Below are 24,893 nucleotides of genomic sequence, written 5' to 3'. Positions count from 1 at the left end.
TCAAAACACTCTTCTCCCCCTCTTTTGCCTCACTTTTAGCTAATATAGCACAACTGCAGCCACTATAGGTCACTCCTGTTAATACTTGTTCACCTTTCTCCATCCCTCCAGTTGCCACATGAACAAATAATGTCCACTTCAAAATCAACTTACATGATGGTTTTTGTCAGCTGCTTCTTTGACGATCTGCTGAAACATAGTGGACTTCGGAGGTCCATTGGTATTCAGAAGTAGTGGCCTAAACCGGGAGGGGGTGGGGGGAGAGAAATCAGTAGCATGAACACAACTAAAGCATGAAAAAATATTTCTAAAGAGAAAAGCAGCCCAGCAAAAGAAACCCGTATTAGCTGGTTAACATTTACAAAATTATTTTTTTCAATACTGTACTTACCGTTTGCGTTTTAGACTCACTAGCTGGTTATTCTGCACCAGAGTAACAATGAACTGTACAATCTACAAGAAAAGGAAGATAAGTAAACACTACGATGCGAGGTTTTGTCAAAAAAAAAAAACAAACCCACACACACCCCCCCAAAAAACCAAAACCAAAACAAAAAAAACCAAACAAACCCACAAACAAAACCAATAGTAGCCCACAGTAGTAAAACTACAAAGTTTATCATACTTAGAATCATAGACTTAGGAGGGACTGCAAAGGTCACCTAGTCTAACCTGCCAAGATTCAGGATTTGTGCCTAAACCATCCAAGACAGATGGATATCGAGCTTCCTTTTGAAAACCTCCAGTGAAAGAGCTTCCACAACTTCCCTAGGCAGTCTGTTCCATTATCCCCCCTTATTAGTGTTAAGAAGTTTTTCCCCCGAGATTTAATCTAAATCTTCAACCCATTGTCTCTTATCCTGCCCTCTGTGGCAAGACAGAACAACTTTTCTCCAACTTTTCTGGCAGCCTTTCAAGTATTTGAAGACCATTATCACATCCCTCTTCAATCTCTTATTTTCCAAACTAAACATAATTCCCACAGTTCCTTTAGCCTTTGCTCTCATGGCTTGCATTCCATTCCTTCCATTATTTTTGTCACTTGCTTCTGGATCCTGTCCAGTTTCTCTACATCTGTCATAAATATAAACGGAAGGGTAAATACCTTTAAATCCCTCCTGGCCAGAGGAAAAACCCTTTCACATGTAAAGGGTTAAGAAGCTAAGACAACCTTGCTGGCACCTGACCAAAATGACCAATGAGGAGACAAGATTCTTTCAAAGCTGGAGTGGAGGGGGGGGGGAACAAAGGGTTCTCTCTATCCGTGTTCCTTTTGCCAGGACCGGAGCAGGAACGCAGGTCAGAACTGCTGTAAAAAGTCAGTAAGCAATCTAGCTAGATATGAGTTAGATTCTGTTTTGTTTAAATGGCTGATAAAAAAAAGTTGTGCTGAATGGAATTTACATTCCTGTTTTTGTGTCTTTTTGTAACTTGAGGTTTAGCCTAGAGGGATTCTCTATGTTTTGAATCTGATTACCCTGTAAGGTACTTACCATCCTGATTTTACAGAGGTGATTCTTTTACTTTTTCTTCAATTAACATTCTTCTTTTAAGAACCTGATTGCTTTTTCATTGTTCTTAAGATCCAAGGGTTTGGGTCTGTGTTCACCTATGCAAATTGGTGAGGATTTTTATCAAGCCTTTCCCAGGAAAGGGGGTGTAGGGCTTGAGGAGACTTGGGGGGAAAAAGACGTTTCCAAGCGGGCTCTTTCCCTATTATGTTTGTTAGATGCTTGGTGGTGGTGGCAGCAAATAAAGTCCAGGGACAAAAGGTAAAATAGTTTGTACCTTGGGGAAGTTTTAACCTAAGCTGGTAAAAATAAGCTTAGGGGGTTTTTTCATGCAGGTTCCCACATCTGTACCCTAGAGAACTTCTCTGGGTAAGCCATAAGAGAAGAACATTTCAGTAGATTAACTGAAAAAAGGTACAGGTATGGATGATATCAACGGTACAGGCTGCATACACAGATAATGATGGAGTTGGTGAAATGCAGCTATGTAGACACGGAAAGACAAGAAAGGTTAACTAAACTCACTGAAAGAAAAGGAGTACTTGTGGCACCTTAGAGACTAACCAATTTATTTGAGCATAAGCTTTCGTGAGCTACAGCTCACTTCATCGGATGCATACTGTGGAAAGTGTAGAAGATCTTTTTATATACGCACAAAGCATGAAAAATACCTCCTCCCACCCCATTCTTCTGCTGGTAATAGCTTATCTAAAGTGATCAGTCTCCTTACAATGTGTATGATAATCAAGGTGGACCATTTCCAGCACAAATCCAGGGTTTAACAAGAACGTCGGGGGGGGAGGGGTGTGTAGGAAAAAACAAGGGGAAATAGGCTTGAATAGAGACTGGGAGTGGCTAAGTCATTATGCAAGGTAACCTAAGTTAGTTAATTGTATCCAATTTGCAAATAAATTCCAATTCAACAGTTTCTTGCTGGAGTCTGGATTTGAAGTTTTTTTGTTGAAGAATTGCAACTTTCATGTCTGTAATAGCGTGACCAGAGAGATTGAAGTGTTCTCCGACTGGTTTATGAATGTTATAATTCTTGACATCTGATTTGTGTCCATTTATTCTTTTACGTAGAGACTGTCCAGTTTGACCAATGTACGTGGCAGAGGTGCATTGCTGGCACATGATGGCACATATCACATTGGTGGATATGCAGGTGAACGAGCCTCTGATAGTGTGGCTGATGTTATTAGGCCCTGTGATGGTGTCCCCTGAATAGATATGTGGGCACAGTTGGCAACGGGCTTTGTTGCAAGGATAGGTTCCTGGGTTAGTGGTTCTGTTGTGTGGTATGTGGTTGGTGGTGAGTATTTGCTTCAGGTTGGGGGGCTGTCTGTAGGCAAGGACTGGCCTGTCTCCCAAGATTTGTGAGAGTGTTGGGTCATCCTTCAGGATAGGTTGTAGATCCTTAATACGTTGGAGGGGTTTTAGTTGGGGGCTGAAGGTGACGGCTAGTGGCGTTCTGTTATTTTCTTTGTTAGGCCTGTCCTGTAGTAGGTGACTTCTGGGAACTCTTCTGGCTCTATCAATCTGTTTCTTCACTTCTGCAGGTGGGTACTGTAGTTGTAAGAATGCCTGATAGAGACCTTGTAGGTGTTTGTCTCTGAGGGATTGGAGCAAATGCAGTTGTATCGCAGAGCTTGGCTGTAGACGATGGATCGTGTGGAGTGGTCAGGGTGAAAGCTGGAGGCATGTAGGTAGGAATAGCGGTCAGTAGGTTTCCGGTATAGGGTGGTGTTTATGTGACCATTGTTTATTAGCACTGTAGTGTCCAGGAAGTGGATCTCTTGTGTGGACTGAACCAGGCTGAGGTTGACGGTGGGATGGAAATTGTTGAAGTCATGGTGGAATTCCTCAAGGGCTTCTTTTCCATGGGTCCAGATGATGAAGATGTCATCAATATAGCGCAAGTAGAGTAGAGGCGTTAGGGGACGAGAGCTGAGGAAGCGTTGCTCTAAGTCAACCATAAAAATGTTGGCATACTGTGGGGCCATGCGGGTATCCATAGCAGTGCCGCTGAGACATACTAAAATAGTTTTTGATACTGAATGTTTAGGACACTTACAACCGAAGGCCTAATTTCATTTGTTCAAGCAAGGCACATATAACTATTCTGCTACTTCAGCACTAGCCTCCACTGCACAGATTGCTTACTGTATGGTTGTCTTATGATGTGCAAATAGAAGCAAAGACCACATGTACATAGTTTTTACCTGCTGCCCAACCAGGGTATAAAACTAGGTCCCTAAAAGGTTAGACCAGTGATCTAACCTGGATGTACCATCTACAGCTTCCGTTCAACAGGCTCTTCTACTAGTGACATTAAACTACTGTATCTTGCAAATACTTCCAACAAGCAATTTCACAAGTTCACAGGAATGATCAGTGTTGTACGAAAGAGATCCTACCAACAACAAGAATATGAGTATCTTACTGAACCCCCCCAGAGTAAATGTTCTATAGGTACAACATGGCAGAGATGTGATCTAATACAGGATTTCAAGTTATTTTACTAGGTAGTTTCACATGAAATTTGTGAACTGGAGGCTGTCAAAGAAATTCCCAGCAAAAACATCTTCAGAAGAGAAAAGTATTCTGTAACAAAAATGAACACAATTCACTGTCAAGTCCAAAAATCAAGAGACCCAGATGCCACATGGGAAAGAGTAAAAAAGTGAATGTTCTCTCAAATGCTCCAATATTTTACTACTTCCACAGGAACATGTGGTACAAAACACAGCTCACATTTGCTTCATTTTCTGCTCTTTAAGAAACTACTTTTAAAATTTGCTATTTACAAAAATATAGTTTTGCTTCTTTTCTTGGCAACTGATATGCTGTAAAAATAGGAATAAAGTATTTTGTTTGACTATTTTATCAGTTTCACAATTTTTTAAAATAAAAGTTCGGTAAGTATTTGCTTCTATATCCTACCTACCACCAAATCTACTGATCTTCCTCTAAAAAACCCAAAATCCTATTCCTTGAGACCTTGGAATCCTGTCCGCCATTGTAGCTTTGAGTTGACAGCTACATTTTTAATCTTTAACTACATACTATATGGCTTAATTCAAATTAACCTTGTAATTGTATTTCATTTTCAGCATCAATGAACCAGGTCATGCTGACATCAGCTAATAAGTGACCAAAAACATTACTTCGTTCCTAAAATGTATTTTAGAATTTAATCACTTCAATTGCTGCTAGTGCATCAAGTTATTCACACATAATTCTGCTGGGGGTTCTACCAATGGAGGCCATCTCCAAAACTAGGGAGGGAGGGGAAGAAGCCAATTTAAAGTTGCCTTGGAGAGGGCTTTCCTAGGAAAGTAAAGAGGCAAACACGATGGCATCCCTGTAATCCTTCAGTCTCTTTATAGATGGCCACATGCTGAGTTAACGAAGATTAAAGATCTTACTATTTTAAAGAAAACTAGATTTCACATAGCATAGACTGAGGTAGTCAGAGTAAGGACAACATAAATCAGCCTGTGCACATAAAATATATCTAATCAGATAGAAGCAGCTGTATAATCCACAAATTAAGTCTTACCTTTCGAATAACCTGTTGCTGCTGCAAGTGTTTTGCTCTCAATTCTGCCACTTCCCTCCAAAGAGATTCATTTTCCCTGTTTCAACAAAAGTGATTTAGAAAGCTAAACTCAAACTTAAGAAAAAAAGCCCTTACGTTAATACAGTTTCACCAAAAAAAAAAAAAAAAAAAGTCAGGCTCTTTAAGACAATTCACAAAGTTATACATCCTTCCTATGAAGTACCATCGGCAGAAGCCTTGGAAGAAAGTTACATAGCACAGAACTCAAAGCAGCCCATGGGAATGGTCTGATTAGAGCTGGGGAAAATTTGAAAAAATAATATATTTGCCATAAAGTGCTGTTTTGGTCAACCCAAAACTATTCACAGATCTGATGCAAATTACCCAAATAATTTCAGCCAGAAGTATGGGTGGCAGTGATGCCTCTCCTGTAAGTTTTAGCTCAACAGTTAGGACACTTGTCTGGGCTATGGGAGATCCCTCCAGTTCAGTTCCCCTTCCCGCCTGATATGGAGCAGGGATTTGAACTGCAGCGTGGGAGACCAGAGAAGAGTGCCCTAACCCCTGAGATACAGGGCAACGTGGAGCCAGCATGTCTCAACTCTCCCGTCAAAGCTGTTCCACTTTGTATAAAATACCTGAACAGTCACCAGGTCAGAGACAGAGTGAGTATTCTAATGCCTGAATGTTAGGGCATTCACATTGATGGTAGGAGACCAAGTACATGCCCCTCTTCCAGTAATGAATTTATACACTGTGAAATAGCTTCAACAGGACAGACGGAGATCCACACCAGAATATGCAATAGCCCAGTGATAAGAGCACTGTCATGCAATACACGAGACCCAATTTCAAATTGCTGTTCCATATCAGGCTGAGGGAGAAATGAACCCTTGTCTACCAATACTAGGTGAGTGCCCTAGCCACTAACAGCTAAAGGTTATAAGAGAGACAATACCATCTCCCTCCTGCCGTTTTGTGAATCTAGCCCTTCTATTCCTTTGTTTTGATGCTAAAAACTGTCTGGAAACAAAATGGTTCATTTCAGGACAAACACAACATTTTCTTCAACTCCAAACAAAATTTGCTGAGTTTTTCAATTTGCCAAAGATTCTGTTCAACCCTTTTTTATTTCTTTGGAACTACCAGTGAACCAAAACCAGTTATCCTTCCTCAAATTATCTCTCTTCAGCTGTTATTCTATAATGTATTCTCTCCAAATTAATTATACCTTCTAAAGATTTAAAAAAAAAAAAAGTATGAAGTCTGAGTTTCTGGGGGAATAGACAGCAGTCAAAGGGAATAAGAACCGACATGAAGAAGCAGCTGTCTATCTCAAATTGCCAGTTTGCTGACTGGAAATTTACAGAGAAGTACCCACTGTGATTAAGGCTACGTTTTAGTTATGAGCATTTTTAGTAAAAGTCATGGACAGGTCATGGGCAGAAAACAAAAATTCACAGCCTGTGACCTGTCCATGACTTTTACTATATACCCCTAAGTAAAACTTGGGCTGTGGGTGCTTGTGGGAGAGAAGAGACATGGTCCAGGACTCCTGCGGGTGCTGGTACGGAACCTCCACTGGTGATGGCGGTTGGTAGGGCTGGCAGGGGCTCCCTACCCAGCTCCACATGTCCCTGCGGCTCCCAGCTAAAAAAAAACAACCCAGTTCATTGCACGTTAACCAATAAACGGAAAACCATTTTTTAAAATATATTTGGATATTTTCTACATTTTCAAATATTGTGATTTCAATTGCAACACAGAATACAAAGTGTACAGTGCTAACTTTGTATTTATTTTTTACAAAGATTCATATGTCCCTTCATACTTCAACCATGATTCCAGAGGATGTGCGTCCATGCTGATGACGGGTTCTGCTAGATAACAACCCAAAGCAGTGCAGACCAACGCATGTTCATTTTCATTATCAGACTCAAATACCACCAGCAGAAAGTTGATTTTCTTTTTTGGTGTTGCGGGTTCTGTAGTTTTCGCATCACAGTGTTGTGCTTTTAAGACTTCTGAAAGCATGCTCCACACTTTGTCCCTCTCAGATTTTGGAAGGCACTTCAAATTCTTAAACCTTGGGTCGAGTGCTGTAGCTAGCTTTAGAAATTTCACATTAGTACCTTCTTTGCATTTTGTCAAATCTGCAGTGAAAAAGTGTTCTTAAATGAATAACATGTGCTGGGTCATCATCAGACTGTTAGAACATGAAATATATGGCAGAATGCAGGTAAAACAGCAGGAAACATACAATTCTCCCCTCAAGGAGTTCAGTCAGATTTAATTAATGCATTATTTTTGGAATGAGTGTTGTCAGCATGGAAGCATGTCCTCTGGAATGGTGGCCAAAGGATGAAGAGGCATACGAATGTTTAGCATATCTGGCACGTAAATACCTTGCAATGCCAGCTACAAAAGTAGCATGTGAATGTCTGTTCTCACTTTCAGGGGACATTGTTAATAAGAAGCGGACAGCATTATCTCCCCTAAATGTGCACAAACTTGTTTCTCTTAGTGATTGGCTGAAAAAGAAGACTGAGTGGACTTGTAGGCTCTAAAGTTTAACACTGTTTTGTTTTTTAATGTAGTTATGTAACAAAAAAAAAAATCTATATATGTAAATTCCACCTTCACGATAAAGAGATTATACTACAGTACTTGTATGAGATGAATTGAAAAATACTATTTCTTTTATCATTTTTAAAGTGCAAATATTTGTAATCAAAAATATAAATGAGCACTGTACACTTTCTATTTTGTGTTGTAATTGAAATCAATGTATTTGAAAATGTAGAAAGATATCCAAAAATATTTAATACATCTCAACTGATATTCTGTTTAACAGTGCGATTAATTGCGATTAATTTTTTTTAATTGCGATTAACTTTGAGTTAATCACGTGAGCTAACTGCGATTGACAGCCCTAGCTAACAGAGATCAAAAGAGATGCTAATGTTGTTGTTTTCACTATATATATGTATCTATCTCGCCTCTACGTAAGAGCTATAGTATTACATTGCATATACCCCTGTAATTACAGTTACAATATGTATGCTCCAGTAATTAGATAACCCTAGATTAAAGTGTGTGTGTTAATATGAGAATGTATTCAGGTGTTCAATTAATGAAAACTAGTGAAATATCCTAGTTTGCGATTACATAATTGCAAATGTTTGTATAACCCTGTAACTAAATCACTCAGAGATCGTGTGAAATGCTAATGAAGAATTTAAGGATGGTAACAGGAAATGTTAATTTCAAACCAAGTGGCCATGGAAGGAATAAAAGCCTTTGTCATATTGTGATCTGTAAGCAGCAGCTATAAAATGGATTTCAAAGAATGATCCTTTATCTCTGGACAGTTTGGATTCGAACAGGGTAGAGTAACTTAAAACAATGGAGATCCCCAGAATTATTCTTGGTAGCCCTGAAAGATTTTTGGGAAACTGGCAAAAAAAGACATTTCTGCTATCTTTTTGGATTTATGAACTTCGACTCACTTGTTATTATACGTTACCTGCTTTAATTTCTCAACACCACATTTTTGTTAAGCTAATATATCTATAGTTAGTTTACTATTGAATTGGCTGCCAGCAGTGTCTTTGGTGTCAGATCTGAAATACCAACTGATTTGGTGTAAATGACTGATCCTTTGTAATTGAGAATTTCATAAACATACAGCTAAGGGTAGCATAAAATTCCTCCTGGGTAGCTGTATTGAATCTTTACCTGTAAGGGGTAAAAAGCTCAAATAACCTAGTTGGCACCTGACCAAAAGGGCCAATGAGGAAGAAGATACTTTCAAATCTGGGGAAGATGGGGGGGGGGAAGGGGAGGAGAGAAGAAGGGTTGTTTGTGCTCTTTGTTTGTTCCCTCTCTGGATGGGGAGAAAAAAAAAAAAGAGAGACCAAGCAGGTGAAACATCCCCCCCACATCTGTATCCCAGAGTGGGGAGGGAACCCTGACAGGGAGTAGCCTCATGAGGTGTGATTTCTGGTTTATGTAAACATTCTCACTGAGTCCAGTTTGTCTGGGTGGCAAGGCTGGAGAGCCTAAGAGGACTGTCTGTGACTCCATGGTAAGACGGGTATAGTGATCCAGGAGTGCACTTTGTTACCACCTTGGTGAAATCTAATTATAGAACATGCTACCAGTTTGGAACATCTGCCCTTGTTTTCCGACAGTCTGTCCTGAGATAGTCACTCTCAGGGGATGAGCCACTCCAGAGAGGTGTCACTCACTGACATTAATAAGTGGCAGGTTTAAATAAAACAGAAGGAAGAACTTCACACAATGCAGAATCCCCTGGTAACATGGTCTACAGGTTGATGTTGTGAAGGCCAAAAGTATAACTGGGTTCAAAAAACAATTAGATAAGTTCATGGAGGACAGGTCCACTAATGGTTATCACCCAAGATGGTCAGGGATGCAACCCCATGCTCTGGATGTCCCCAGGCCTCTGACTGCTAGAAGCTGGGACTCTAGATGACAGGGGATGGATCACTCGATAATTGCCCTGTTAATTCCCTCTGCTGTATCTGGCACTAGCCACTATCCAAAGATAGGATACTGGGTTAGATGGACCATTCCTCTAACCCAGTATAGCCATTCTTATTTTCTTAATTCCAAACTACAGAGCTATCCAATCACTTTTGCCACTAATTTTTATAGAGTGTAAATATCAGCTATTTTTAAGAACTATAGTATTCCCACTCATGGTTGCTATGGGTTTAGTAATTCTAACCTATTTTAATCTCTGTAGAAATTAGCAGAAGCATCAATGACAAGTCTATTTAGAGTGCAAAGCTTTAGCAGAGTAAAAGTAAACGGATAGCTGAAACTTCTGAACTGTTTAAACCATAGTATCCAAATTCTAGCATGATACTAGGAGACTCAAAAACTTCAGAAGCGTGTTCTGAGTCAATTTTTTTTTTAAATCATCAATAGAGCACATCTTTCTGGGAATTTAACAGTGGAGGAATGAAGTAATAATAAAAAAGATTACATAAATCACGTTCAAACAACTGGTAGGAATGTACCACAAAATTTAGCTCCGTCTCCCAAACTCGAGCATCAAAATCACTACTTACAATATAAAACTTCATAACACTGATCTTCAAATCTCCTATTTTGAAAGGCAAGTATGATTATTCATCCTAAGTATTTTAAAATTCTAATAGAGTTTAATTGCCACTGCTCAATCACCAACTCACATGACTGATAAGTTGTGTACATTTTATTTCTGTAAAAATTCTATTTCCATTTAAATTCTCTTTCCCAAATAAACATAAGTATTTAAAATTAAATCTGATCTTTTTGCAAAACAACTTTTATACACTGCAGCAGTCTCACAACCAAGCCCCAATAACACATGCGAAGAGTAGGACTTTAAACACCGATGTCTTTCTTACTAGATTTGCAGCTTCAAATTGATCAAATTTATTGTCTGAAGCGCTATTTGTGAATACTAATGCAAGTTAACAGTTCTCTCACAAAGTAATATTTACCTCTTTAAGGCAGACAGCCTGGATTCAATGGTCTCATGTTTAATTTGCACCTTCTGAGCACTGCTTATGATTTTGGACAGGTCTTCCTGACGGATTTTATTTTCTTCGGGTCTTGAAGAGGAAACCTTTAAAAGTAAAAAACCCATGATGCAATATGAAATTCTGAATGCTAAATGTCATTTCTCTCCTAATACTACTCAAAATAAATTAGTAGTTATGAAACAGGCTGAATAATCAGCACTAGAAATCACTTTTATTTATCCTGGAATGTCATACTATATATTTTGATAATTTCTACATCACTGAGCATGTTTAAAAATTAAAAATTGTAAAACTAGTATATCTACAGTTTTCTCCCCTTTACCAAAGTTGACTTGTATTTAAAAAAAAGTCAAAGGTTTATAAACACACAGTTCTATTCTACTCTATACAGGTTCTTACATAGCCATCATCACTGTGGCACCCAAGCACCTTCCAGTGTCATATTAAGTGACATACATAATATCTTATCCTCTCCCCAGGGGAATCACTGCATGTTTTTTTAAAAAAGTAAACTGTGCTATATATTTATATTGGTGAATGCAAGAGCAAAATAGTACAATTTGTAGTTGGAACAAAAAAAAAGCACAACTGTTTTATAAAAATTTAAGAATAAATTTGTTTTGTAATTTTCTCATCCCTTCAGTGGGCTGCTGATTTACTATAATGAATAATTAAGGAAAAATAAAAAACAGTGAAAGACATATATATACACACACACACACAAACACGTCTCATTCACTGTTTTTTATATATAAAAAACAAGAGGGGATTACTTTGAAGAAGCGCAAATCATTTCATTTTCTCTTTAAAAGTAAAATCCAAAATTCCTTTGTGACTGCAGGCCTCTATGTCAACAGTCGCCAGTTGCGACTGACTGACATGCCCACTCCATCTGTTCACAAGATTAGCTAAAAGAAGCCAATGCTCCATGTGTTTTGTATGACCTTTTACTCACCTTCCTTTTAATGTGCTCCAACAAATCATCACGGCCCTGCTTAAAGTATGGGTGCTGGAACTCCACAGGACCATCCCGTTCCAATTTGACAATGCCAGAGTCAACATGGACTACTTTACGGAAGCCATCTGAAAAACAGTTTAACCATGAAGAAAAGAAAACACTACAGAATTCAGAACTTTACTGCCGCAATGCCATCCACCCATTTTTAAGGGTTGGGTGAAAAAAAGTATGATTAGATAATTTTTAAGAAAGAAAGCTATACTAAAAAACTTACACATATTTAACTGTCTCACAAAGCTCGCCATGTTGTTGTGCTTGAAGTACTTGGGAAGAATCTCTTTTGCAAACCTTTGTTCATCCAACACCAGGAAACTCTGGCCATTCTAAAATGAAGAGCACATACTGTATTTAATTTTTAAAAAATCTGTTTTTATAAAGGGGCACAGTAGATACTTAACATCTTATGAGATTATATCCTTCCGCCCCCCCCCCCCCAAAAAAAAACACAACATTTTATTAGGAAAAAAGTTTTTATCTCTTGTACTTACAAAGAACCATCTGTGACTATTTGGAAATCTGTCCATACAAACGCATGAATTTTGAATGACATTATGAACTTTACTATGCAAACTGCTGTATCATGAGTAAGGCTAAGATTTTGTCATGGATAGGTTTAGTAAAAGTCCAGGCAAAACAGAAAAATTAATGGAAGCTGTGACCTGTCCCTAACTTTTACTAAAAATATCCCTGACAAAATGATGATCTGCGAATCCCCACACTACTTCAAGCGGGGCAACTGCAGGGACTAGGAGCTGCCTGTAGCAGCTGGGAGCTGTGGGCTACCCCTGCCGCCTGCAACTCCTGGTGTCCCCTGCTGCTCAGGGGTGGTGGGAAGCTGGGAGCTCTGGGGGGTTCCCACCATCTGTGGGGACCAGGAGTTTGGGTTCCTCCAGCAGCCCAGAACTGCCCACCAGCCCCAGCGGTTTGCAGCAGCGGGGCACTCCCACCAGAGACGGCGTGGGTACCCCACAACTTCCTGCCCCAGCGGGCAGTGGGGGACTCTGCAGCTCCCGACCACCGCAGGCTGAAGTCTCAGAGGCCGCTGGAAGTCACAGATTCCATGTATACCATGCCCTCCGTGACTAAATCAGAGCCTTAATCATGACTGCCTGTATATGTATATGGCTCCACCACTGCTGATAGGACCTGTAGCAGCTACACACCACTCAAGGACAATGGGGAATACTTAAGATTAATGATAGCACTTTGACCACACAAGTTATACTAAAAGAAGCAGCTACACCTTTGATAAACTAGTGTAATCTTACCCCTCTGGAGGGAATGGGGGAAGACAGAAACAGTGGAAATTTACTAAGAGCAGAACAAAAGAGGCCAAGTGACGAGGTGGGGTTTAAATAGGAAAACCACAGGAACAGAGGGAGCCAGACAGGAAAAAGTAGTTGGAAAGAGAAAGATCATACAAACTGGAGAAGTGACTCCATGAGGGAGAGACCAATCATCATGTAACAGCTTGCATGAAGCAGGGAACACCCTGCCTGCCCAAACAGCAACAGCTCCCCCCAAAAAGGGTGAGCTAGCAAGATGCAATGTGTTAAGAATGTTTGTTGTTTTCTATTTAATTTGTACTCTCTTGTGCTGCATATGATTAACTATAAACAGCCAAAATTACTCCTGGAGGAATTCTACACCAAAAAAAGTTATAAATTCTGTGTACGATATTTTAAAATTCTGTATATTTTCTTTGTCAAAACAATAATATAATCACGCCAGTTTCAGTTATTTTGGTAATTTCTTTCAAAATACCGATCAGCATATATGTCTGTAACAATACATACAAAAAGAAAGATTCAGGAAATGTTTTTTTTTTGGCAAACAGGTTTCTTACAAGGCGTATTAGTACCGAGCTTGAGTAATTCATTTAAAATACAATACAGAAAGAGATTTCCGGCACCCCTCAGAAACAGTATGAAAGGCTTGGGGGAGTTAGGGGTAATGGAAGAGCGGAGGGAGAGGGAATGAACCTGGAGGGTGGTTTGGTGTGGGTATGGAACCGAAGACATCCCAGTCTGTCCTTCCACTAGCCCTTCTGAACCCCATTCTGTGACAGCCTCACCCCAGCAGCCCCATGTGCCCTGCCCTGTCAGTCCAGTGCCTCCTCTCCTGGACCCACTGTGAGGAACACAGCCTCTCCAGCTGGCTGCCCTCTCTTCTGATCCAGCAGGAGTTCCTCGTTGGCAAAAGGTGTAACTGCCTCACCTCTCCAGCAGAATCTATATTCTGCAGAGAAAAACCAAAATCTGTAGGGGGCCTGAATTCTGAATTCTACAGAATTCCCCATGAGCAAAAAAAATGCGTTAACAGTGCGAGAACTGCATCACAATCACTGTGTGCATCCAGAGACACAGAGACAGTTACCAGATGCTTTCACTCCTTTGGTGTGGAGGTCTGGGAGAGGTTGTGTTTAGGTACAGGATTACCACTGAACCCAGGGGGGCTAGGCAGCTAGACAGTGGGTTCCAGATCTCAGAAGGAATTGTTGGAGTGCACGTTTGCCAATGGACCCCAAGATTGGGGAGGTGGATAGACATCATTCAGGGTCTAGAAGTTAAAACACCTGGTGATCCACAGACATTCAGGGTCTAGAAGTTAAAACACCTGGTGATCCACAGACAGAGGCTTGGATTTTCTTTACAGCAGGCCAATGGGGGGCCAGCAAGGTATGCCCAGCTGGATCTGTGACACCTGCTGAATATGAACAGAATCTAAACGGATATCTTCCTGAGTGCACAGACAGTTATCTCCATTGTTTCTGCTGTTGCTCATAGCTTCCTCAAGCACCAGCAGAACAAATTACCATGACTTATCAGTTACACTGAACACTACTGGAGTAATGAAACTGTACAGAATCCTGTCAGTTTCATTTGCTGCTTGGGAAAGCTCTGGGAAGGAGTGAAGTCTTAGTGACCCTCTTTCTCATACCAGCCAAGAGGTTCTTGATAGAAAGAAAAGAGACTGAGATCTCTTTATCCTCTCTAGTAGCTAGAAAAGGATAGGAACTTCAAGTTTATCCAATACCAGTTAGCCAGAGACTAATGTAAAAGATGAAGCTGTTGAGTCCAGGAACAGCAATTTGCTAGAAATCTCTACACTCACTATGTCCATGCAGCTGGGTGTGAGGGAGGCTAGTCTTCTCACCAGTACACTGATCCTGAACTTTGATAATGACTTTACTGTCACTGTCAGGCCTTGTCTATAGTAGAGCTATTCAGCTGTTTGTGCTTCAAATAATTGTGAAGCACAAAAATGACTGAATGCATCCCAACTGATTACCTTAGTTGGTTTATATTTTGCCCTTACATACATCAGGCTTGCCCTCAATTTAAGATGTGGGTTGTTATCTTTGACAGATGTCAAAGATGACAGCTCCAGATGACAAGCCTCCACTTCTTTGCCTTTCAACACAAAAACACCTCTGCAACCACAGTTCGTCCTAGCTTAATAGGGAAAACTGAGAGACCATTAGGAATATCATTTGAAGGTCCATAAATGACAGCTTTGCTCTGAGGAACCATATATGTGGTTCCTCAGAATGGGATTTGCAACTGGCAAATCACAAGAGGTTCCCATCTAAGAAGTTGCAGAGCTCGAATTTGGGGGCATGGCTGAGGGGCAGGGGACACTTTGCAAGGGTATGGCAGAAGGCAAAGCACAATGTCAGTCAGCAATCCACAGTGGAATCACTGGCAGCTGACCTGAGGACCGGGGTGGGGGTGTAGGGGAGGAGGGGGAAGAGAGCAGAGAAAGGACTCTTCACTGATGTAACTAAGGAGGTTCACTACCTGACAGAGCTGTTAAAGATTACACTGACTGTACCAACAGGAACTGTGTCTATGGTGGCACTCAATCTGAGAGTCAGCTGATTGATGCACAATTGAGATCTGCCCCTACAAATTCTGGGGTTACTTTCCCCAATAGTTGCTCCCCTGACAATCATTTAAAGTCCTTTTTATGCGGATGAAAAGCACACTTGAAATGATGGGAGCAATGAGTGCTCAGACAGGTAAATTTCTCCTGTGTAGAAAAGGCCTTCTTTAGTATCCAGCTAATAGATTTCTGGAAAATTTCCCAAATCCCTTTAAATCAAGTGTACCTCAAAAGAAAAAGTGATGTAAAAAGCAAAGCCTGAAACACCGTATGCCAGATTTTAAAATCTTGATAGTTTCATTCTCTACAGATCAATATCCCTACATTATTTCAATGAAAATAGTCAGAACCAGAGGTTAACACAACCACGACAATGTTGTTCTTCCATTGTTACAATAAGGGGAAATGGTATCTGTTGAAATTCACAACTATTAGTGCTGTAAAACGTGACATTAAATCAAAGGTCTTATTACCTATATGCCAATGTCTTTTTGATCAAATTCCAAATATGATCATTAATTTCTGCCTCGACAAACTTCCCTAGACAATTACAAACGAACAAGTTACTCTTCACTTCCAGTAAAAAAAATAACTAATGCAGTGTTATCTTAGACCAGCTTTTGTGTATCCATTTAAGAGACTGTGTATGTAACGTTTTAGGGATGAGTTGTACGGCATTTGAAATCCTCATAGATAAAACATCCATTATGACTGTAAAGTGTCACAACAACATTTCTGCTAAGAATACAGGTCCTTAAGCTACTTAAAACTATATCACACTGAATGGTCAGTTAAAGCATTTAGAGTTCCCATTCCCAGACAAGGGAAACAAAAAGTAAAATTGGCAAAAACATAGGTTCATACCAGGTGGGATCTCCAACTCCTGTTTCTCCTACAGTGATTCAATATAATACCACAGTTGTTTATATACTAAAAAACAACATTGTTTAAAGAAGTTTCTGATATAGGAGAAGTGCCTACAGCGTTCTATCATGAATAGGACTTATATCTAAGTGGGAGATGACATCATAATACTTCAGAGAGGGCTCGTATAACTAGGACTAGCTGGATCCGCTTCCCTTTCAGGAAGCACTGGAAAGTTTGAGGCCTAGTCTACACTACAGGGTTAGGTCCACACAAGGCAGCTTACATGAACCTAGTTGTGCATGTGTCTGTACTCAAATTGCTCTCCCACCACTCTAAATTCCCCATTACGCTGATATAGTAACACCACCTCTCTGATCGGCATACAGACATGATTGATATACTTAGGTTAGTGGGAATGCAGACTGTGTTACTTATTTCAACCCTAACTGCCCCCCCAACAACTGTCCCACAACTGACCTCTCTGGTCACCATTTTTAACTCCTCTGGCCAGGGATTACAGAGACCAGAAGTTACCTTTCTAAAGCCCTGCAAATTTTTTAAATTCCTTTTCCTGATTGCCCAGTTTGGCCAGCACACCTAGTAGCTCTCAATGGTTAAATGCAACTGCCTAGCTGACCACACCGGCTGCATGCTCCAGATGCACTCCTGCCTGGAGCAGATAGGAGATATTGGCTCTCCCAGGCCTGTAAGGAGAAAAGGCTATGCAGGCACAGCGCCGATCCAGCCTTAGAAACGTCAACATGTACAAGCAGATTGCTAAGGGGATGCAGAAGGGCTACAACAAGAACAAGCAGCAGTACCACAGCTCCTTGCTTTTCATGTGGCAGGCACAGCAGACAGCCAGGGAGGGCAACAAATGATCCAGTGCCAAGCCACAAACCTGCAGCTTTTACGAAAAGTGGCATGCCATAATCAGCGCAGACCCCACCCCCAAACTCCCCCATATCAACTCCAGCAGCACTGAGTATACCTCTGAGAAGCCCAAGTCACAAGCCCTGGCTATGAACAGCAAGGAGGTGGTGGTGGTGGTGTATGGGGGACAGGGGACTGAGGGGCCCAGCTGTGCAGCAAGCCAGAACCTGTTTTTGACGCCACCACAGTTCAGCCAGTCAAGCCCAATGCCAGGGAAGGAACCTCACCTAAATGTGTAACCTCACCATTTTCGATTTCAGGAATGGCACGCCTAAAGTACCAGGACAGCATCTTATGACTTTCCATTAATTTATTCATGCTACGAGAGCTAGTGCTACAACCAAGAGAGCGAGAACTGCTATCTACTTTTCATTCCCCTCTAGGCAGGGGCGGGGGGGGGGGAGGTGAGCAGTTTATGTAGTGTAAAAATATAATTAGGAAGGCCAAAAAAAAAAGAATTTGAAGAACAGCTAGCCAAAGACTCAAAAAGTAATAAAAACATTGCTAAGTTCATCAGAAACACGAAGCCTGCTAAACAACCAGTGGGGTCACTGGATGAGCAAGCTGCTAAAGGATCGTGCAAGGATGGTAAGGCCATTGAGGGAAAAACTAAATGAATTCTTTGCATCAGTCTTCATGGCTGAGGATGTGAGGGAGATTCCCAAACCTGAGCCATTCTTTTTAGGTGACAAATATGAGGAATTGTCTCAGATTGAGGTGTCATTAGAGGAGGTTTTTGGAACAGATGGTATTCATTCAAGAGTTCTGTAGGAATTCAAAAGTGAAACTGCTGAATTACTAACTGTGGTTTATAACCGATCATTTAAATCGGCTTCTGTATCAGATGACTAGAGGACAGCTAACGTGAGGCCAATTTTTAAAAAGGGCTCCAGAGATTATTCCAGCAATTACAGGCCAGTAAACCTGACTTCAGTACTGGGCAAACTGGTTGAAACTATAGTAAAGAACAGAATTGTCAGACACACAGATGAACATAATTTGTTGGGGAATAGTCAACATGGTTTTTGTAAAGGGAAATCATGCCTCACCAATCTACTAGAATTCTTTGAAGGGGTCAGCAAGCATGTGGAAATATAGTGTACCTAGATTTTCAGAAAGCCTTTGACAAGGTCCCTCACCAAAGGCTCTTAAGCCAAGTAAGCTGTCACAGGATAAGGAAGGCAGGTCCTCTCGTGGATCAGTAACTGGTTAAAAGATAGGAAACAAAGGGTAGGAATAAATGGTCAGTTTTCAGAATGGAGAGGGGTAAATAGTGGTGTCCCCCAGGGGTCTGTACTACTCAACGTTTTCATAAATGGTCTGGAAAAAGGGGTAAACAGTGAGTTAGCAAAATCTGCAGATGATACAAAACTACCCAACAGAGTTAAGTCCAAAACAGACTGTGAAGAGTTACAAAGGGATCTCACAACACTGGGTGACTGGGCAACAAAATGGCAGATAAAATTCAATGTTGATAAATGCAAAGTAATATACATTGGAAAACATAATCCCAACTTTACATATAAAAAGATGGGGTCTAAATTAGCTGTTACCAGTCAAGAAAGATCTTGGCGTAATTGAGGCTAGTTCTCTAAAAACATCTACTCAAAGCGAAGCGGCAGTCAAAAAACTCACAATATTTGGAATCATTAAGAAAAGGATATAGATAAGAGAAAATATATTGCCTATATATAAATCTATGGTACACCCACATCTTGAATACTGCCTGCAGATGTGGTCGCTCCATCTTCGAAAAAAAGGTATTTGGAATTGGAAAAGGTTCAGAAAAGGACCAAAAAAAAAAAGATTAGGAATATAGAACGGCTTCCATAGGCGAAGACACTAATAAGATTGGGACTTTTCAGCTTAGAAACAAGATGACGGGGGGGTGGGAGAGGAGAATATGATAGAGGTCTATAAAATCATGACTGGGGTGGAGAAAGTAAATAAGGAAGTGCTATTTACTCCTTCTCATAACACAAGAACTAGGAGTCACCAAATGAATTTAATAGGCAGCAGGTTTAAAACAAAATGAAATATTTATTCACACAATGCGCACAGTCAACCTGTGGAACTCTTTGCCAGAGCATGTTGTGAAGGCCAAGACACTAATAGGGTTCAAAAAAGAATTAGATAAATTAATGGAGGCTATTCATCAATGGCTATTAGCCAAGATGGGAAAAGATGGTGTACCTAGCTTCTGTTTGCCAGAAGCTGGGAATGGGCAATGGGGTTGATCACCTGATGATTACCTGTTCTGTTCATTTCCTCTGAAGCACTTGGCATTAGCCACTGTTTGAAGACAGGATACCAGGCTAGATGGACCTATGGTGTGACCCACTATGGCCATTCTTATGTACACAACCATGTCCCTGGAATTCTGAGATATCTCAAAGCTTTCATGGAGGCATTCTGCAATCTTCTGTTGAAAGTTTCTAGGGAGGGTTGCCTTATTTTTTTTCTTTGTGGTAGGACACTTTCCCATGCCACTCAGCAATAACTTCAGCAGACACCATTGCAGTACACAGGCTAGCAGCATATGGGCCTGAGCAGCTTCAGGAAGCCGGCAGCCTTTGTGACCCAAGGGAGTAACATATCAGCTAAAAATCACCACTGCCTGTGGAAAACAGTGACAGCATTTAGTGTCATTGCCCTATACGACTAGAATCATGCAACCGAGCAAATCCCTCGTTTCCTTTTCCCCCAGTGGGCCATACTCACCAGAGCTGGGGCAGTGACTACTATTTTAAACCATTCTCACTTCTGCTTGGGATTGCTTGCAGACAGCAAACGGAGTAACTTAAGATTCTGAAATCTTGCTTATTATAGTGAATGCATGAACAATGGTACCTTTGTGTGTTTTATCTTTAGCTGCTGCCACTGTGGCCTTCGGGGTTTGCCCCTCCACGCCCACAGAACACCTGAGCCAAACAAGGAGGAGGGAAGGAAAAAAAAACAAAACACTACTTGGGATAACATGTTCCAGGAGATCCTTCAAGCTAATGCTGCATGGGACCACGAGCACAGGGTCCTATGCACTGTAGACAGCCTGGAGAAGGAAAGAGTGGAGAGGAGAAAGGCCCAAGAGTCCAAGCAGGAAAAGGAGAGGGAGATGCACCAGGACATAATGGGGCTTCTTAGGCAATAAGCACACATGCTGCCGACTCTGGTGGACCTACAGATTCAACAATCCTGAGCTTGCCTTTCTCTGCAGCCCACGGAGAACTCAATATCAGAACCTCCCGACACTGCCCTCTCCACCCTGCATCATTCCATGTGCCTGCAGTATCCCTGCTACTCCACTCTGGGGGACATTACAGACAACCTCAGTTTGACCTACACAGACTTGTGAAAGCCATGGTTGATGTTCGTATAGCTGAAACCGACATGAAAATTCTTTCCCCATCATAACTTAATCAATTAAGAGAACAGAAATTAACATACTGTATTTATTTTAAAGTTGCACAGGGTTTTTTTGCACTGATCGTTACAGAATAATATTTATTGTTTGGAAATAATTCATCTTTGTTAGTTCAAAACATATGCACAATGTCACACAACTCCAAGGATCATTCCCAAACAAACTTAACAGGTGTACTGTCAATGTTATATTCCTTTACAGTAACCACCACAGCACTCCCTACTCTTTTGTGACCGGATACGCCAGGTAGAGCGTACAACACCCCACACTACTCTTGCTCACTCTTAAAACGGTCTTTCAAAGCCTCCCTGAGCCACATAGCTCCACACTGAGTTCTTCTAATAGACCTTGTATCTGACTGTTCAAATTCAGCAGATAGTAGCTCCACCTTGGCAGAAACTCCCCGCTCCGCCCCTTGCTTCACATGCATTACGCAGAAGATAGCAGGCAGCAATAACCATTTGGATATTTTTCTCATTGAGGTCCAATCTTTAAGGAAACAATACCAGTGAACTTTCAAATGATCAAATGCACATTCAACTGTCATTCTATACCTGCTGAGCTGATAGTTGAATCATTCCCTGATGCTGTCAACTTCATGAGCCAGGGGGGTATAGGGAAGCTGGGTCCCCCAGGATCACTATTGATATTTCAACATTCCCAATGGTAATCCGCCGGTCAGGAAACGAAGCCTATGCTTGTAGCTTTTTGTAACAGTCCTGTGTTCTTAAAGATGTAAGCGTCAGGCACCTTCCCTGAGCAGCCCACACTGTTGGCGAAGAGGTACCCTGTGATCCATCAATGGTTGCATAACCATAGAAAAGTAGCCCTTTCTGTTGAAGTACTCTGTGGCAAGGTGGTCTGGTGACAAAATAGGGATATGCATGCCATCTATCACTCCACTGCAGTTCAGGAACCCCACTGCTACAAATCCATCCACTATATCCTTCACATTGGCAGTTACAGTCCTGCTTAGCAGGAGGTGATTAAATGCCCTGCAGACTTGCATCACAACAGCCCCCACAGTGGATTTCCTGACACCAAACTGATTTCTAATTGACTGGTAACAATCTGGCATTGCACGTGTCTATAGTGTGATATCAGCTCCCATTTTGGTGTCCCACTGCTGAAGCATTGGGGCAAGCTTGGCATACAGCTCCAGGAATGTGGCCCTAAGAAACCAGAAGTTCTGCAGCCACGGATAGTCATCCCAAACCTGCTTTACCACATGATCCCACCAGTCAGTGAGTGTTTCTCAGGGCCCGAAACGGTGCTCCACCACCTGAAGGTGCTAAGTAAATGCCACCAACAATCTTGAACTGGTTCTCGCTATGTCCCACAGCAATCTGTCCTCCAAGGGAATCATCATGTTCCTCACTGATCTGGTTTTTCTTGTGGCTCTGCAAAAGACCCCAGGATTGCGTGCCCTGTGCTTGCAACGCTCATGACAACAGTGCAGAGCTGTGCAGGCTCCATGATTCTGTCAGAGATCGTGGATGGGGGGTGGGAGGAGGGCCACATGGATTTGTGGGATTTTGAAAAAAGGCACAAAAAATTATGGCACACAACATTATGCAATGGAGACAGTTGAAAACTAGGAAGTTAGCCCCATGCTCCCAGTCACCCCTGCACAACTCGTTTTGGCCCCATCATGCATTGCCAAAGCTTTCCAAAAGATGCGCGCTGGATGATGGCTAATTGCACAATGGGATACCTACCCCTGGTGCACCGCACTCTGCGTTGATACAAGCACTCTGGTGAATGCATGCACTGTCAACACAAGGAGCAAAGTACACATGCACACAAGCCACATACTAACTGCAGTGGTTGTATGCCGATATAACTTAAGACTTAAGTTTGTAGTGTAGACATGACCTACATTAAAATATTTTCTTAGCAGTTGGTTTAACACCTGTTAACAGAAATATTACAGAACAGAAACATTTAAATTTTAAATACAGCGAGCTTGCCCCCAGTTGCATCACAAACTAGTAAAGATGACCATGGACAAGTCAACGAGGCTCTAATCTTCACAGTGCTTCAACTCACTTAAATGAGACAACAAAACAAACCCATGTTAGAAAATTTGTTAGTCTCTGAGGTGCCAAAGGTTCTCCTTTTCTTTTATCTTAACCTCTGTGACTGTTACCCCCTCTTTAAAATGGACATATTTACCTATCTTTGTAAAGTGCTTTGAATGCTATAGATTGAAAATGCTATGTAAATGCAAAACATTATTTAACTTTATGATCCACAGTAGAAAGAAATTTAGTGAAGCACAATACAGATGTCACCCCATTCCTCTAGCAGAGGAGAAATGCTTGTCATAGTTACGTTAGAGCATAAGAAAATAAGAATGGCTATACTGGGTCAGACCAATGATTGTTCTAGCCCGGTAGTATCCTGTCTTCCGATAGTGGCCAGTGCCCGCGCCTTCATGGACACCAGCCATTGATGGACCTATCCTCCGTGAACTTAATACTTTTTTGAACCCAGTTATACTTTTGGCCTTCACAGCATCCCCTGGCAATGAGTTCCATCCACCAGCTGACTGTGTATTGTGTAAAGCAGCACTTCCTTGTATTAGTTTTAAGCTTGCTGCCTATTAATTTTAATAGGTGACCCTTGGTTCTTGTATTATGTGAAGAGGTAATTAACACTTGCCCATTCATTTTCTCAATGCCACTCATGATTTTATAGACCTCTATCATATCCTCCCTTAGTCATCTCTTTTCTAAGCTGAACAGTCCCAGTCATTTTAATTTCTCCTCACAGGGAAGCTGTTTCATACCCCTACACATTTTTGTTGCCTTTCTCTGTACCTTTTCCAATTCTAATATGCTTTTTTGAGGTTAAGCAACCAGTACTCACAATATTCAAGGTGTGGAAGTAACACGGATTTATATAGTGGCATTATGATATTTTCTGTCCTATTCCTCTCCTAGCGGTTCCTAGCATTGTTAGCTTTTTCGACTGCTGCAGCACATTGAGATGTCTTTAGAGAACTATCCATGATGACTTCAAGATCTCCTTCTTGAGCTGTTGCTAACCTGCAGCGAGTACTTTTAAACAGCATTTCTTGCTTTCCCTATCATCACTAGTTTGTTCATGCTATAAGTTTACCTGTCCCAAGTTGTTCCTACTGAAAACAAACCATCTCCTAAAAAAATCCATATGATAATGTTTGAAGAGCTGGTCCAATGAGTCACAGTGGTAGGACTGGCAAAATGCAAAAGAACTTGAGAATAAAAGAACTTACTAGTGTAGTGTAAGTACTCCTTTAACTCAGGGGTTCTCAGACTTAACGGCACTGTGACCCCCATCTGACAACAAAAATTACTACGTGACCCTGTGGGAGGGGGGTTGAGAACCAAAGCCTGAGCCCCACCACCCCAGGTGAGGGAACCAAAGCCAAAGCCTGAGCCCGGCCACCCCGGGCTGAAGCCAGGGCAGTGGGGCTCGGGCTTTGGCTTCAGCAAGTCTAACACCAGCCCTGGTGACCCCATTAAAATGGGGTCCCAACCCATAGTCTGAGAACTGCTGCTTTAACTAAAGGGGAGTGCCAACCTCCTGTGATTTTTTTTTTTAAATTACACATCCTTTTAGTTCCCCCCGTCATTGCCAACAAGCATCAACACTCATGTGCACTTATCCGAAACTATTTCTATCGCTCACACACCAAAGACCATTTTTGAATTTACTAGAGATGGCACTGTTATGTTTTACATGTGGAAGAGATAGGACAACTAATTTCTACACCCTCATCAAACTAAGGAGAAAAACACTTTATAAGGTTGGTGCATATTTTCCAATAGAGTAGATATCCAATAAGTTTGTTTAAGCAGCCTCTCCTCCTACCCTCAAAACTGGAAGGAAAAATGTGAATATGCGTCATATATAATAAAATTAAAACTACTACAGAGTAGGGATACTCAGAGAGAAAAAGGCAGAAACATGGAAACCCTCTCATTAAAACATTTTAAGAAACCAAATCACCTTCAGACTCCAGCTGTGCCTCACCACCACCTATCCACCCCAGAACCAGGCCACACAATCTCCTTTACAAGCTCAGAGCTTCCCACCCCCATCCCCTTGCCGCCCCCTCGTTTTGTAGGCTACCCCGAAACCTGGAACCTGC

General features: G+C 41.3%; 1 protein-coding gene across 2 annotated transcripts in view; it reads right to left on the bottom strand.

The window, feature by feature from the left end:
- The window catches only part of HSF2 (heat shock transcription factor 2), a 38,839-nt gene that overhangs the window by 13,115 nt on the left and 831 nt on the right, over positions 1–24,893 (bottom strand). For both annotated transcript variants that reach the window (XM_084622835.1, XM_084622836.1), the window contains exons 2-7: positions 11,864–11,972; positions 11,587–11,714; positions 10,590–10,714; positions 5,074–5,149; positions 392–453; positions 154–238 (exon numbers count right to left, since the gene is read on the bottom strand). In XM_084622835.1, the coding sequence (XP_084478961.1) occupies positions 154–238; positions 392–453; positions 5,074–5,149; positions 10,590–10,714; positions 11,587–11,714; positions 11,864–11,972 (585 nt within the window). The remainder of the gene's footprint in view (positions 1–153; positions 239–391; positions 454–5,073; positions 5,150–10,589; positions 10,715–11,586; positions 11,715–11,863; positions 11,973–24,893) is intronic.

This window comes from Lepidochelys olivacea (genome assembly GCF_965140295.1).
Source record: "Lepidochelys olivacea isolate rLepOli2 genome assembly, chromosome: 3".
Taxonomy (NCBI): domain Eukaryota; kingdom Metazoa; phylum Chordata; order Testudines; family Cheloniidae; genus Lepidochelys; species Lepidochelys olivacea.
Note: the sequence above shows the minus strand (reverse complement) of the source record. Positions and strands in the feature narration are given on the sequence as shown.